The 14,908-nt window shown below is 38.3% G+C and overlaps 1 protein-coding gene across 1 annotated transcript in view; it reads right to left on the bottom strand.

Moving 5' to 3' along the window:
* Positions 1-14,908, bottom strand: part of Map3k15 (mitogen-activated protein kinase kinase kinase 15) — a 135,287-nt gene that overhangs the window by 88,052 nt on the left and 32,327 nt on the right. The window contains exons 4-5 of the mRNA XM_031383342.1: positions 5,137-5,330; positions 1,536-1,704 (exon numbers count right to left, since the gene is read on the bottom strand). Coding sequence (XP_031239202.1) covers positions 1,536-1,704; positions 5,137-5,330 — 363 coding nt within the window. The remainder of the gene's footprint in view (positions 1-1,535; positions 1,705-5,136; positions 5,331-14,908) is intronic.

The following is a 14,908-nucleotide window of genomic DNA, read 5'->3' as shown; positions in this document are numbered from 1 at the left end:
GGAATTGCAGAGATTAACTATGGAGCAGAGACTGAAGGAAGGGCAAGCCAACCTAAATATAGCTATCTACTGAGAGGCTCTGACAGTGCCCGACTAATACAGAAGTAGAGGCTCACAGCCATCCATTGAACTGAGAACAGGGTCCCCAGTGAAGGAGTTAGAGAAAGGACCAATGGAGCTGAGGGGTTTGCAGCCCTTTAGGATGAACAACAATATGAAAAGAGTTACTCTTTACCCACACGTAAAACTACTGGTATTGGCCAACTCTCTGCTAGCCAGTTAGCAGAGAGGATCTTCCTACAGATATCTGACACCTGGCTTTAGACCTTGATGCTGCTGCCTCAGAAAAGAGAAGACAATATATCCCTGGAACCTTCCAACTCTACTTTGAGCCTATGAGTTCTATCAATGAAAAATTAACAACTGAAGGTATTCAGGAAGTGAAGGGTAGAAGAAACCAGCAACTCCAAGAAACCATTCAAGAGCAGGATATGGTGGCACATGCCTATAATCACTTTATTGTGGAATGGAAAGCAGGAGCATCTGGAGTTCAAAGTCATATTCACCTACAGAGCAAGTTCAAGGCTCAATGGGGTATAAAAGACCCCATCTCCAAATAACAGCAAAACCAAAACCAAAAAGAACTACTTCAAGAAAAGTCAATCATATTTTCTTGTTGCATAATAGCCACCTGTTATTAAAGGCAGGTAGCTATATATATATATATTTTTTTGTCACTCAGGACATGGGTTCCTTAGTAGCTACCACTGTTTTTGGTCCAGATCATAAGTGGATGGTTCCATCATCCAGATGTACAGAACATGTATCTGTAGTGTAATATTCTACAAGTAAAGCATATTAGACTTTGTGCTTCCAGAAGGAAGAGACTCAAGATACTATTAAAACTTGTTCAATTTGGAAAAAATCCTCAAGTCTCCCTCATATTTCCACACCTCATAACCTAGGTATCAAAATCTTTCAGTAACTTCTGATGCCAAGTTTATAATAAGCATCTCTATTCTCTAGTTCTGTAACATAGCCCAGCTACAACTCCTCTCACTGATGAGTGGTGGTAAAAAGAGAAAGATGAAGTAAAGGTTTAAAGGAGATGCCAGAAGAGTTGGGAACAAGGGCAATGAAGCTATAGTCAGCTTCTGTTTGAATCTTGACTTTACTGCACTCTGAATTTGAGTGGGTTACTTAATTTCTCTGTGCCTCAAATTCTTTCATTTAAAAGTAAAATAGGAACAATAACAGCAAACCTAAACCAGAGGCTTAAGATGACTTAATGAATCTGCATTTACAAAGAATTGGAGAATAATAATAATAATAAATATAAATTATTAGTTTCTTATTTTAAGCAGTTCTCTACAAATAAGACCTCTTGTTGAAGTGCTCACTCCAGCTCTAATATGACAAATTATCTCTAAATTATAACATACTAGCCCATTATCAGGTTACATACCTAGTTAGAACAGCTTCTTCACCACACTCCTGATGTAAGGATGCTAGCCGTACCTAAGCACACTTCATACCTGGATATCACGGTAGGACAGAAGTAAGTTGATGATGATGTCCGATGTCAGAACCTCAATGTTATCCATGCGGAATTTGATCCGAGTCAACTCTTTAGCCAGTTCATCACCTTGGTATTTCTCTCTGGCTTTCCGGATGTCATTTAACAATGTTTCTTTATAATAAACACTAGAGAAAGAAACAAAAACCCCTGATTATATACAGGCATCCAGGACTCTCTTGAGTACTCAAGCAAGCACGGTTCTCAATAATACATAAGGACCTTCGCCAGTCCTGAGCCTTCCTACACCAGTAAACATAAGATGATGTCTACCTTTTTTGCATACTGCAGCAATAAACTAGTAAGTGATAATAAAATAAAAGCTGAACTTTCAGTATATAGAATTTTCAGTACAAACCCCCGAGAATTACATACATACATACATGCACATACACACACAGCATGAAGCAAGCTTATATGATTATTTAATTTCCCCCACTATCAACAGATTATCAAAGCCAAACAAAACTCCAAAAGGCATGCAACCTAGGTAAATTCATTTTAGAAACATTCTCATAGTCTAAGTGTTCCCAGTTAGTAGTCAGGAAGCACTTTCAGGGTGAAGGAGATGAGAAACTGCTGGTGTACTTTTGAGCAATCCAACAAGGGCTATACAAAGGCCATGCCAGGAACTGTCAACAGGCCATACAAACAACTGTCACCCTTATCTTTTTTTGTTTTAAAGATTTATTTTATTTATTTTATGTGTATGAGTACACTGTAGCTGTGAACCATCATGTGTGTGGCTGCTGTTGAACTCAGGACCTCTGCCAGCCCTGCTCGCTCTGGCCGTGCTCGGTCTGGCCCTGCTCGCTCCTGCCCGCTCATTCTGGAGTAATTTGCTGCAGTTGTCTTCAGACGCACCAGAAGAGGGTGTCTGATCTCATTACAGGTGGTTGTGAGCCACCATGTGGTTGCTGGGATCCGAACTCAGGACCTTCGGAATTGCAGTCAGTGCTCTTACCCTCTGAGCCATCTCGCCAGCCCCCACCCTTATCTTTTCTTGTTATATTTTTCTGTGAAATGTTTTCTAATATAAAGTAAAAACAAAATTGCTTCTTCTGAGCATTTTAAACAACAAAATGGTATGTAAAAACATTTAAAATAGTAAATCTCCCCTTAATGTCTTCATAACCTTTCATACAACCAATATTTGTATGTGATACTTAAGACTTGAAGAATCCTAATTTAGTGGTACAGAAGTCAATGATGACTATATATTGACTTAAATATCTTGTCTATTTTCCAAGTAATTTTAAATAGAGTCTGGGCATTACCAAGTGGTAATGCTATCAACCCATCAAGAAGCTGAAATTATATAACTAACTGTAAAGAATAAATTTAGGAAACAGTAAATTAAATAATCAACTCTATAGAAGGAAAAATAACAGATAAAATGAGAACAGATGGTACTCAGTCTGAATAGTGGCACATAAATGCGCATATAGCACATAGCCTGGTCCAATGTTCCTAATAATACCTCAATTAACATTTAAATAAGAGTAATAGCCTGCAGAAAGAGTTCTGATATAAAAATACCAGGCCACTGCTTTCATTCTTCATTTCCTTATTTGTCAAGTGCCATTACACTAATGATGAGCAAATTAGTAGGTCCTGCCAGTATTTAAAATTCTGTTATTAACTGAATGAGTCATTTAGATAGGTTACATCCACTGCCAATTCAGCAGACTATAAAGGCATCAAAAACCATTAAGGTGTTATTAGTTTGTCCAATGAATAAAAAGTTATACTTTAGTCTTGCTTTCAAGGGTAACTGAAAAATCACTTAAAAATAAAATATAATGAGAACAGTAACTTTTATGTAAATGAAATTCTACCTGACATGTTGGAGACTGCAGATACATAGTATGTAACCATTTCTGTGTCTGGTACCAGGGAAGATGTTGTTAATCACTGTGAACTTGGAAATGCTTTCCAAGCACAAGGCTCAAGATAAAGATAATAAATCTGCCAGGAGTGTTGGTACTTGGGCTAAAATCCTACCTGCCATTCCTGTTACATAGGTTTTTAAACATAAGGACCATGAACCCCCTCATTAACCACTGTCAGGCATCAGTCACAGGACAGAGTCCACCAATAGATATTTTGAGCCTTTGGAATTTAAAACAACCCTCCCCCAGTTTGTTTTCCTCCTAATACATGGATTTAAATGAATGAGAAACAAACTTGAACCTATTTCTTCAAGACATGAGTCCTCTGTCAGATTTAAGTTATATATCTCTCTATTAGACCTAAAAATATGCTATTAGGAGAGGTTTCTCTGTAAATTCCACTAAAATTTTTCCTTTGAAGAAAAATAATAGCTAGCAAGGTGTCAAAGAACCCTTATTTGTTTTCTGTTGCTGCCAACTGGGTTTTGAGATGTCTTCCTCATTAAAGTCTGCATCCCAAGGCAAGGAAAGAGGACAGAAAAGGTGAGAGGCTGTTAATAAGTGTGACTTTCATGCATCACTTTGATAGTAAGTAACCCTCCACAGTTCAGGGTGCCATGATCTGAGCCAAAGTATGACATGTGGTCCTTGACATTTCATTACAAGTCAGTTCTGCCAGTACTTCGGATTTTCATTTGTTTTAGAAGAACAAATCCTTCTTATGACACAACTTACTGGAAATAAATCCTTTAAGTTGGCTGTGAGCAAAACAGCGGGGATCCTCTAGTTAAGAATAATTTCCTGCCTTTAACTAACAACACCAAAGGTATAGTTTATTGAGCACTATGGTTACAAAAGAGGCAATGACTTCTCCAAGGCTACCCAGTGAGCAATGAAACCTAAGCCAGGATTCATACTCAAACATGTCCACCTCTGAGTGGACACCATACACTATGACGTCAATCTATGGATAACATCACAGGACATCCTGAGGTCAGGTTGGTTGAAGCTTGACTCAATGCATGCTTATAACAAGAACTTAAGGTCAGAATGACCTTGCTTTGGCATTTTCAGAACCTGAATAACTGAGAGCATAAAGTTATGTTCAGAAATTATCTGAAAACACAGAATCTTAGAGTTGAAAAAGCTCTAACAATAACCATGAAGTTGTTTCCAATTTTTTTTTTTTTTTTTTTTTGCTATTTTGAGACAGGGTTTTCTCTGTATAGCCCTGGCTGTCCTGGAACTCACTCTGTAGACCAGGCTGGCCCTGAACTCAGAAATCTGCCCATCTCTGCCTCCCAAGTGCTGGGATTAAAGGCGTATGGCACCACCGCCCGGCTAAGTTTCCCATTTTTTAAAGGAGAAAAAAGCCATAGAGTAGAAGAGTTACATTATCAAGGTCACATAGGGAACCATGGCTAGCCCCAGGCCCAATTCTGACCATCTAAACTTCAGTCCTCTTCTTTTCTGGCTTCATTTTAGGAACTCAGCTTAGTGAGGAACTAAGGGGGTAATGATGGATTCCAGGATGACTAAGTGGATAGCCAATGAACCCTATTCTCTAGGTATCCTGGTCACTTCAAAATATACCTTATACCACCTCCATGAAAGTAGAGGGGAATTTCTGCAAGACTTCCAGGAATTTTAATAGCTAATAGAAATTACCATGAAGTCACACGGATGTCCTTAAGGAGGCTAGTGAACTTGTCGACCAGGGGCATACACAGCGGGCCCAAGATGGTGTCCCAGTTAGGCTGCATGTACTCTGAGGCTCTCCTTTGGGCATCACTTTCACAGCAAAAATAGTCAGCACATGGTGTCACAGTGTATGGGATGAAATAATAATTTCCACTAGATGCCTGTAAAAAAAATAAACAAAAAGTATTTCAGAAAGCAAATGATAAAGAAGTACACAGCTATGGCCCTTAGCTGGCAGACCTAGTAGGATAGGGAAAGAGAAGGTGTACAACACTTTGTGTGATATCATTACAAGTCTATTAGGCTTAAAACAGAAAAACACTCAATTTCAAATCACTAGTAGTTTGCCTCTGAATTTCATTGGCAAAAATGTTGGAGTTTTAAGTTTTAGAAACCATATAAGCTTATTACCTGTTCTCCAAACCACAAGGAACTTGGATCCTTTGAACATCAAAAATTATAAAAGTGACATATTGGTTTTTAGTGTAAATTAAAAGTCCTCATTAGTTGATTATTTAATACAGGTGCTACTAACTTCTGTGAAAAAAATGGTTTTACAAGAACCACATTTTGATACATATGTTTACTTTAAACATTTTTGTGAACAAAATCTGTTGAAGGATTTAACAGCATGAAGCAATACTCACGTAAAGCAACATCTTTTGTTCTACAAAATAATTATAGTTGACTAAATCATGATCCTTTGAAAAGCATAAGCATTACCTTTAAAAGGCATTAACTCAGTACTCAATTTTTAACACAAAATCATGATCCTTTGAAAAGCATAAGCATTACCTTTAAAAGGCATTAACTCAGTACTCAATTTTTAACACATTGAAGGCTAAAATACTTTTTTATATGATATTCTTATACTCAATAGATATACACACACATACACAAATGAATTTAGCATACATATACAATAAAAAGAATGGGCCTGACTTTGTAAAACTGTGTTTGAAAATAACTGGAGATTGTACCAATAATAGTTTACATCTTGTTGAATTGTTGGTCAAAGGACCACCCCCAGGAGATTGACAAAGATATTAGCTGCTCTCCACAACCTGATAGTAAGGCCATACTGCTGAATACAATGCTTACTTATGTCATCAAACATGGAGAAGTCAAGCTGGTACCCAACCAAACACTTACTAGCATTTATGATGATGGAAGTTACTCATCAGTGTCACTCAGCTTTAAACCCTACAACCTGTAACAGTGACTTGACTTCAGGATATACTGGAGCAATGGTGAGATAGATGTTATGGGGGTAACCAACAACTTTTGACTGGATTTAAGTCCCAATCCATGAGATGGAATCTGCTAAAGTGGCCAACAACATGAGACTAGGGCCTAGGGAAAAACCTACTACTATTATTCTGCTAAAGAAACAAAGCAATAAAATGACTCCTGATGGCATACTGCTATGCCAATAGACCAACGTCTCTCTCTCAATCCTCATCAGAAAAGGTTCTTTTTGCTGTAGATGAGAACTACCACAGAGACCCATAACTGGACAATGTGCAAAAAGTGAGAGACTTTGAAGCACTCAATCCTAACTGAAATGTCTTTACCAACCCTCCTCCCCTTAAGGCTCAGGATACAGAAGAGGAGGCAGAATGATTGTTAAGAGACAGAAGTTGTAGCCAAGTGCTGGTCCTCCTACAGGGTCGCCCTCCTCCTCAGCTTCTTCCAGCTTTTCCCTAATTCAATCACAGGAGCCAGCAGCTCCTGTTCATTGGTTTGGTGTAAATATTTGTACCTGACTCAGCTGCTTGTTGGATCTTTCGTGGGCAGTCAAGATAGGCCCCTTTGTGTGAGCACTCCATAGCCTCAGTAATAGTGTCAAGCCTTGGGACCTTCCCTTGAGCTGGATTTCACTTTGGGCCTGTCGGTAGACCTTCCTTTTCCTCAGGCTCTTCTACATTTTTGTCCCTGCAGTTCTTTCAGACAGGAACAATTCTGAGTCAGAGTTTTTGACTGTGGGATGGCAACCCCATCCTTCCACTTGATGTCCTGTCTTCCTGCTGGAGGTGGATTCTACAAGTTCCCTCTCCCCACTGTAGGGCGTTTCATATAAGGTCCCTCCTTTGAGTCCTGAGAATCTCACACCTTCCAGGTCTCTGGTACATTCTGGAGAGTCCCCCCACCTCCTACCTCCTGAGGTTGTCTGTTGACATTCTTCAGTCCTTTCCCCCAACCCAATACCTGATCACATTCCCCTCTTCTCCTCCCTGTCCCCTTTCCTACCCAGGTCCCTCCCTCTCTCCCCACTCCTGTGATTTCTTTCTTCTCCCAAGTGGGACTGAGGATTCTTCACTTGGGCCTTTGGCTTGTTAACCTTTTTGAGTTCTGTGGACTTATCTTGGGTATTCTGTGCTTTTTTTTTTTGTTTTTGGCTAATATCCACTTATTAGTGAGTGGGGTGGATATATATCAGGATGTTATTTTCTAGTTCCATCCATTTGCTGGCAAAACTCAGGATGTCCTTTTTCTTAATAGCTGAGTAGTACTCCATTGTGTAAATGAACCACATTTTCTGAATCCATTCTTCTGATGTGGGACATCTGGGTTGTTTCCAGCTTCTGGCTATCACAAACAAGGCTGCTATGAACACAGTAGAACATGTGCCCTTCTGGCATGGTGGGGCATCTTTTACGTATATGCCCAAGAGTGGTATTGTTAGGTCTTTAGGTAGATCTATTTCTACTTTTCTAAGGAACCTCCAGATTGATTTCTAGAGTGATTGTACCAGCTTGCAATCCCACCAGCAATGGAGGAGTGTTCCTCTTTCCCCACATCCTCACGAACGTGCTGTCACCTGAGGTTTTGATCTTAGCCATTCTGATTGGTGTAAAGTGGAATCTCAGGGTCATTTTGATTTGTATTTCCCTGATCACTAAGGACTTTCAACATTTCTTTAAGTGTTTCTTGGCCATTCGAGATTCCTTGGTTGTGAATTCTCTGTTTAGTTCTATACCCCATTTTTTTTTTTTGATTGGGTTGTTTGATTTTTTTGGAAGTTAGCTTCTTGAGTTCTTTATATATTTTGGACATTAGCCCTATATCAGATGTGGGGTTAGCAAAGATATTTTCCCAGTTAAATGTTGTCCTTTATAAGACTTGCCTTGATCATGGTGTCTCTTCACAGAAGTAAAACCCTAATACAAGAGGTAACCAGGAAGTTGAATATAGTAAAGATTTAGCATAGAAATTATTTTTTGTGGGGTTGTGGAGATGGTTTATTCAGTACAGTGTCTGCTGCACAAGTGTAATAACCTAAGCTGGGAGCCACAACACCCAAATGAAAGTCAGACCTGGGCCTTGTATAGAATCCTAGTGCTGAGGAGCATAAGCAGGCAGATCCCTAAAGCATATTGGACAGCTAACATAGGTAAATAGATGATCTCCAGGTCAATGAGAGACTGTATCAAAACAATGAGGAGAGCACTTTAGGAAAATATCTGACATTAACCTCTGGTATCATTTGCATGCACTCACACTAACATAACTCACATGAATGCATTATTATACAAAATGGATAATTTAAAAGTATACTGTGTGCCCCAAAGGGATATCAAATAAAGGACAAGGCTGCTTTTAAATTAAAAAAATAAATATATTATAGAGAAAATTTTCATAATATCATAATCTAAGATAAAGCAGAAAATGTGGGAAAATTTACAACTTATAATCTGCCATATACAGGTAGCATTCTTGTTTCTACTTTAATTTAAATATCCCAAAATTCTCTTTTTGCACTGTGTTGGGCCCTGTTATATCACATTTTGAATCTTAAAATAATCTATTAAAAATTACCAACACTATCTCACTAAAACACATTTCAAACTAAGGGAGTTTTATCTTGAGGACCATAGGGTCAGTAATTTTAGTTCTGTAGAACTTGGAATATCTATTCTGACTACTATACTCAACTATAGGAGTGTGGAAACTAACACAGACCACCCACAAACACAGGAGCAGGGGCCATGTGCCAATACAATTGTATGTATGAATATAAATTCAAATATCATGTTTGTGTAGTCATGAATTAATTTTCTTATTTCCAAATATTTAGAAAATGATTTTCTAACCCATCCTTGGGTCTAGAGAGATTGCTCAGTGGTTAAGAGCACTGACTGTTCTTGAAGAGGACCTAGGTTCAGTTCTAAGCACCTACATAGCAATTCATAACCACCTGTAACTCCAATTCCAAGAAATCCAACACTCTCTTCTGGACTGTGTGGTTACTAGACATGCTACATACATGCAGGCAAATACTCTTACACATGAAATAAAAATAATTTTAAAAATTCTTAACTCTGAGGCTTTATAAAAATAATAGGTATAGCTTGTCTCAAAGTAAGCTTTCAGATGGCCCATTAACTATGAAAATAAGTTTCTCTGAGAATAATTATCCGGCTGTGAAATAGCAGCTGCAAACCATCCCTGAGGGTACCAGGTATTGGCCGGTATTAAACCCTTTAAATGTAAGTGTCAATATTACAAATAGAAGGTGAAAAAGTTCGCCTGTGTGGAAAAAGTTCAGAAATGTGACTTATAACTTCACCATCACCAGGAATCAAAATTGCCTGTATCCAAGAAATGAAAGCCCTCCCCTCTTTCTAATACTTTGTTTGAAGTTCTCAGAGATCAAATTGCTAAGCAAACTAAGGTTTTGGTGGGTCAGAGACTTTTTTTTTCCCCTTCCCTGCCAGAAAATACATGTTGCTAAAGAAAATTAAATTAAGTTTTATTTGCATATTCAAAGTTGAAATGTTTTTTGAACTGAAACTGATGGTTATGGCAAAGGCCTTCCAATTTCAGATTGAAGGATGAAACACCAAAAGCATTGGTGAGATACAGAAGGTAAGATGTGTTCCAAGAATTATAGCTTATTTTAAGGATATTTGTGTCAAACTAGAAGTGTCCCAAGCACCTTAGAGCCTATTTCCAGAAAAATTACTGTAACTGGTTAAATTCCTATTTAAAAACCATTTAAAGTTCCTGTAAAAGGTCCTAAGGCTATATAACAAATGGAAAAACACTGTTCAGGAAACTTCACTAAATAGTGATAAGACAAGTAAAATTCTGGAGCATCTGAGCCATAATCTGTTTAGCCTCAAGTGGCAGAAATTATATTCAGAGTAGCCAAGAAGATGGGATTCTTTCCAGCCGAGTCTAGGATGATACCATGTCCTGGTGTTGTAGGTGCTCTATTCCTCTCAAGTGTGATCAAAATGATCAGGACTTCCCTTTTCCTCCCAGCACATTTTTTATAGGACAGAAAGAAGCTCTATCCTAGGAGGCGGCAACAGTAAGGACAACAACACTCTGTGTTCTGAATGGTTTTGCCCCTGATCACTGAGAAGGTGAAGATTTCATACCAGGACATGCAAACTAAGAAGACCCAGAGCTGCCACCTCTACCCCTTATATCATAGAACAAAGTATCAACACAAGAAAAGTTACTGCCTCCATTGCCTGCTCCAGAGAACTAGTATAGTGTAATGCCTGAAGAAGTGGCTGTAAGCACAGCTTTGTAGATCTCAATAGTGTGCTGACTTTATGTGTAATGCAGCATTGGGAATTTTCAAGTCTATGGGCAATGTGAAAAAGGAGAGACTGATGATAAACAGCTAAGAGGAGCCTGGCAGCACTATGACAGTAAACGAAAGGTAGATCAGCTATAAATTTTCAGAGAATAAGCTATAGAAAAAGACAGCTAAAAGGAGCTTTTCTGAGGTTAGGGCAGGCTTCAAGAACAGGACTTGAGGCTGAGAGCAGAGGGAGATGATGGTAGGAGTGGCATATTTTCAAGAGAAATAATTCAAGATTGATGGCTGAAATTTTACAACAGAAGGAACTTTGGGGCCTAGATTGTTCCAAATACTCCTCAGAGCTTACAAACAGTAATGAAAAAGACAAGTCTTAAATTCCCCTCCAGCAGTAAAGGTTTTGTCCCCAGAAAGTGGAAAAGCAGCTATTGCGAGAACTGCCCAGGATTTCTGCCAGTTAGTAGCATATCTGCAGGAGTGATCTGCAGATTTGGATGGAGATCTGCTGGGTGGTTTACTTAGTTCACATGCTTTCTGTCATCTTGATTTAGTATTGAACTTTGTTCCTGTGGACAGCACATTAGACTTTCTTCCCTGGTAAATTAGGTTGACTGAGATCGTCTCTTTGCCTTCATATATAAACATCAGTCATGAGGATGCCCTGCCTTCATCAGTGTACAGCTTGTGAACAGTACCTGGTAAATTAGTTGTCCTTGGTTGTATAATTTGATTTCAGGTTTTTAGAGAAAAGGCTCCAAGTGATTCTGATGTTTACAAAACATCTATAAAACCCTGTACACAGATAGTTCATAGTTTGTCAAAAGACACACACACAAAAAAAATACTTATTAGAGAGTAAATGTGTGTGTACATGTATATGCATGTGTGCATGGAAATAACATTATAAATTGGGGCACACTAAAGAATGGAGTACATAGACCTACAGTTCAAGCGGGTAGTGGCAGTGTCTTAGGAGCTAAGAATTCAGATGTAAATGCTTCAGCTCCTGCTACTTTTTTGTTTTTTGTTGGGAATAGAGTGAGGAAAGCTGTTTTGGTTGTTTGTGGTAGGTGGAAATATTTTTTGTTCAATCTTTCTTACTGACCAGACTTCAATTTTTAAGAATATATTGACTTATTAAGTACAAGTATTCTCATTTTGAGAGAAAGTCAAGAAACTCTGGATTGTTCACTTGTTAAAAATTTGCTCACCTTCAGAGCAAAGGGTACATCCTCAGATTTCTGTTCATTTCATTTCTTCAATACAGTGTAACTTGAGAGTAATGGTCTGGTAGCAGTTCTTGGCCATAACAGTCATTTGAGGTAATTAGAATATTCATGTGAACAATCCAGAAGTATAGAATATAAAACATCACAAAGATTCAGCATGTTTTTTCACATATATTTGTACACACACCTATATAGCAGATACAATCAAAGTAAAAGAAGCTATCAACTTGATAGTGTGGGGCACTAGAATGGTCTGAAGGATGGTTTGCTGCAAGGGGAAGGTGATGTAATTCTATTTCAATTAAAAACATAAAAAATACTTTAGACATATCAACTAATAAGGGAGACTAATAACTGGATGCAACACCCACACAGCAAGATTCGTTAGAAACATGACAGTGACAGCAAAGGGCAAGATAGTTTGAGAGCTCAGCTGGAAGAGTCATTTGTGGGGAGATTAAAATAAGTGCCCCTGCTCAAGGCTGTGCGCTTGAAGGAACCATATTAAGAGTGACACAATATAGAGACATAGACTTCACCGTAGTCCAACCAAGTCACAAAACTAACATGAAAGTTACAAAGCCAGCAGGCCCAGAGGTGGGAGGGAAACCAATAAACACAGTTGCAATAATAAACTACCTTAAATGTCCATCTTTTCAGGAAAACACAGAAAACATGAAAAGAAATAGAACAGGGTAAATCATAATACAATAAACTTAGAAGACAAAAACTTTTAAAAAGCCATTATAAATAAGTTGAAAGAACTAAGGAAAGCTGTGTTTCACAATGGAAAAAGAGGGACTACTAGGGATGAAACGGTAAGATAGCAGGAAGCAGAGAGAGGAGAAAACGGGAGCAGGAGGATAGACAAAGACAACATTTTCTATGTTAATTAAAAATAAACAAGTAGGGCCAGCCAGATGGTACAGTAGGGAAAGCTGCTTCCATGCAGCACTGACAAGCTGAGTTCAATCCTAGGACCTACAGGGTGGAAAGAGAACCAACTCTTACAGCTTGTCCACTGACTTCCCCACAGGTGCTATGACATGCACACCCACACACATGCAAAACAAATGAATGAAAAACTGTTAAAAATCACAAAGGAGAATTAAGTAAAACCAAAAAGGCATGATAATAACGTCTCAAAAAGAGAGTATCTATAAACAGAAATTATTGTAAAACAACACACAGAACTAAATTCTGAAGAAGGAAAATAAAATCACCAAACTGAAAACTTCATTGAAGGAGGTCATGGTAAGCAGATCTCAAGATAGACTGATATCTCCATTAATGCAATCTGAGGAGAGTGAACAGGATGAAGAACTATGTATAGAATGTTAATTAAATGGGGAACAATATATATACACCATATATACATATATATATATATATATATGCCATATATACAACGTAAAATAAGAGTCCCTAAAGGATAAACAGAAAAATGTTCAAAGAAACAATTGTTGAAGAGTCCCTGAATTTGATGAATAACATTAAATCTATATAAGTAAGAAATTTAATGAATTTAAAACAGGCTGGAGACAGAGGTCCAAGCTCAGGCACACTATACTTAGAATGTTGAGAGATCAATTGGCTCAGTGGATAAAAGCACTTGCTATGCAAACATAAAGAGCTGAATTCAGATTCCAGCACCTACATAAAAAGTCAGGTATGGCTGCACATCTCTAAGCCTGGTGCTGTTAGGGGTAGAGACAAGATCACTGGCTGCTAGCCTAGCTCCAGGCTCAGTGAGAAATCCTGTTTCAAAGAAACAAGGCAAGGAGTAACGAGGCAGGATACTTCACATAGTTTTCTAACCTCTATATGCATTTTTACCTGCACACACAAATCCTTACAAACACGAGGCATAAAATATTGAAAGCAACAAGGAAAAATATCATGGATAAAGGAATTCCAATAAAATAATATCTAACTTCTTATGAGAAACAATGAAGGTGTTGGGATGACATCCCACGTACTTGGGCAGGGGTAAGGGGTGAGGCTAGTAAATTCATTTATAGGTATTGGCACACCTATAATCCCAGCACTTAAGAGAAGCAGGATTGCACATTTAAAGCTACCCTGGGATACCTAACTAGTTCAAGGCCAGGATTAATTCCTTAGCTTGACCAAGTCTCTTACTTTTTTTATTTTATGTTTTTGGTTTTGGTTTTGGTTTTGGTTTTTTGTTTTTTCAAGACAGGGTTTCTCTGTATAGCCCTGGCTGTCCTGGAACTCACTCTGTAGACCAGGCTGGCCTCAAACTCAGAAATCCACCTGCCTCTGCCTCCCAAGTGCTGGGATTAAAGGCATGCTCCACCACTGCCCGACTTGACCAAGTTTCAAAGAACCAAGGACTAAGGAAATTGCCCAATGGTAGCCAGTTTCCCTATTATATACAAAGCCCTGAGTTTGATCTTTAAGCACTGTAAAAATAAAATACTGTGTGATTGATAATTTATTGTATTGTTTAAACATCTAATGCAAAAATACAATGTATTTGACAACAAGAACAACAAAAACTACAGGGGGAATAATGTTGTACTGGAATAAACAAGACACAAAATGATGCCTGAATCTACAAATGAAAAGAAGCAAAACTATCAAACAGAAAGATCAATATAATACTTCCTCCTACCACACACATATGCACATACATATGTACATTTTCCTTTCTTATCAGTTTCATTTAAAAGACATAATTAAGCCAGATATAGTGGGGTTCACTTCTATAATACCAGCACCCAGGACGATGAAGCAGAAAAATTGCTGTGTATTTGGGCCAATTTTAGGTTAGCCTGAGCAATGGCAAAACAAAAGACAATAATCAAAACAAAAATCTTTATACTGCTGGGCAGTGGTGGCGCACGCCTTTAATCCCAGCTCTTGGGAGGAAGAGACAGGCGGATTTCTGAGTTCGAGGCCAGCCTGGTCTACAGAGTGAGTTCCAGGA

The sequence above is a fragment of the Mastomys coucha genome, chromosome X, assembly GCF_008632895.1.
Source record: "Mastomys coucha isolate ucsf_1 chromosome X, UCSF_Mcou_1, whole genome shotgun sequence".
Lineage (NCBI taxonomy): Eukaryota > Metazoa > Chordata > Mammalia > Rodentia > Muridae > Mastomys > Mastomys coucha.
The sequence above is the reverse complement of the archived record's forward strand: the minus strand, read 5'-3'. Positions and strand labels throughout refer to the sequence as shown.